The 1,730-nt window shown below is 36.9% G+C and overlaps 1 protein-coding gene across 1 annotated transcript; it reads left to right on the top strand.

Moving 5' to 3' along the window:
• Nucleotides 1-542: 542 nt before the first annotated feature.
• On the top strand, nucleotides 543-1,431 carry LOC120340853 (uncharacterized). Its single transcript, XM_039409239.2, has 2 exons — nucleotides 543-827; nucleotides 1,125-1,431. Exons 1-2 carry the CDS (start codon nucleotides 587-589, stop codon nucleotides 1,229-1,231), a joined length of 348 nt encoding a protein of 115 aa, XP_039265173.1. The 5' UTR covers nucleotides 543-586; the 3' UTR covers nucleotides 1,232-1,431.
• The last annotated feature ends 299 nt before the right edge of the window (nucleotides 1,432-1,730 follow it).

The following is a 1,730-nucleotide window of genomic DNA, read 5'->3' as shown; positions in this document are numbered from 1 at the left end:
CAATTCTCAATAATTTACAAATAGTGTATCACTGCGCCAGTCTGGCAATACCAGTGCGGTATTTATGAACGTATTGCATCTTCGCCTCTTCCATGTCAATATAAGAGATGATTAATGGGAATTTACACCGCCTACGTTTGAGTCTTCAACTATAAACAAACCATTATAGAAAGTATGTACTTGGATAGGCAGTTAAAACTATCGCATTTAAAAAATTATATTTGACGTCCATTGAGTCAGTTTTATAACTCAAAAAAGCTACACTGCAAACACGACATAAAAATAGCCCATGCTCCTTCATTTCTCAAAAGAAGTGTATTGGCAACCGACAACCAGATGACGTAGCTACAACACCGTTAATCGATCGAGTCATATGTACATCATGTGCATAGTTTCTTCTGAAATGCACAGTTAATCACGTCTCGTATAGAAACTCGAGGTAGATCAGATGTAGTTTGCTCACTGTTTTTAGATTCTGAACAACATAAGGCTTACTCAGATTGCGATTTAACAGTTTGAATGTATAATTAAAATATATTTTTTTTATTCTAGTTGAATATATACCGGTATTTACATAAACATATCTATGGCTAGCGCACCTCCGCCGTATTCAGCAACGCCTTACCCAGCACCACAGCAGCCATATCCACAGCCTGGGTACCAGCAGCAAACGCCGTACCCACCGCAACAAGGAGCTTATCCTCCACAAGGACCGTACCCACCACCTCAAGGTGGTTACCCCCCGCAGGCATCTTATCCACCCCAGGGATATCCGCAAGCAAATTATATCACTACCGATACCAGACACGGAAAGCCACAAAATGTTGGTAGGTGATGTACAGATGTATAACCCTATATGGATATCACTAAAAGAATTTTTTTCATTTTCAACTTGCGTGCGTTTAATTACGAGCTGTGTTGAGTGACAAATACCTTTGTATCCGAAATAAAATTTCGCTGACGCATTGTGACGTCAGATCACGTGCCTCACTGGCACCTCGCGTGCGCATATAAACGAATATATATGCAATTAAATGTTAAATATCTGATATATCTATCTTAGTAGTTTTTGTCTGGACAAATTGCACATAGTAGGCAATGTTGAAAATCGTTTTATTTTACAGTAATCGTCCACGAACATGACAACAGACGAAAACAAGATTCAGACGCCGGAGATTGTTTTTTACTTGGATGTTGCGCCGCTGTAATATGTTGCTGTTTAATGGATTAATAAAGTACTGTATAAGACTCCGCACAGCGTCAAAAATTTGCACATTTGAATTCCACGCATGTATGCTAAATACAACATGTTAAAACCGAGAGTGCCGAAAGCTTGCAATTCGTTTTCATCAATCATCATCTGAAGGTTTTAACATTACTAATAAATAGAATACCGTGTTTCCCCGAAAATAAGACCTACCCTGAAAATAATACCTAGTCAATAACGCGAAATTTGGCTTAGTTGATAGCAAGAAATCTCTTCTACACGTTTTGAATGATTAATAATCTATGTTTAATAGTTATTTTAAATAAAAACGTGTTATTTACAAGTGAATGGATATCGGTTTTCATATTCCGTATATTTGAAAATCTCTCGTAATTCTCCACTTTGTAATTTTGTTTTTGATAAATAAAAATATAAGACATCCCCCGAAAATAAGCCCTAGTGTTATTTTTCGTAGGAAAATTGAAATAAGACTCAGTCTTATTTTCGGAGAAACACGATAACA

This window comes from Styela clava, chromosome 14 (genome assembly GCF_964204865.1).
Source record: "Styela clava chromosome 14, kaStyClav1.hap1.2, whole genome shotgun sequence".
Lineage (NCBI taxonomy): Eukaryota > Metazoa > Chordata > Ascidiacea > Stolidobranchia > Styelidae > Styela > Styela clava.
The sequence above is the reverse complement of the archived record's forward strand: the minus strand, read 5'-3'. Positions and strand labels throughout refer to the sequence as shown.

Bases quoted from the DNA above. Each gene is read 5' to 3' on its own strand.
- LOC120340853 (XM_039409239.2), top strand. From the start codon at position 587: ATGGCTAGCGCACCTCCGCCGTATTCAGCAACGCCTTACCCAGCACCA. The intron at 828-1,124 runs GTAGGTGATGTA...TTTATTTTACAG, and splicing joins CGGAAAGCCACAAAATGTTG to TAATCGTCCACGAACATGAC.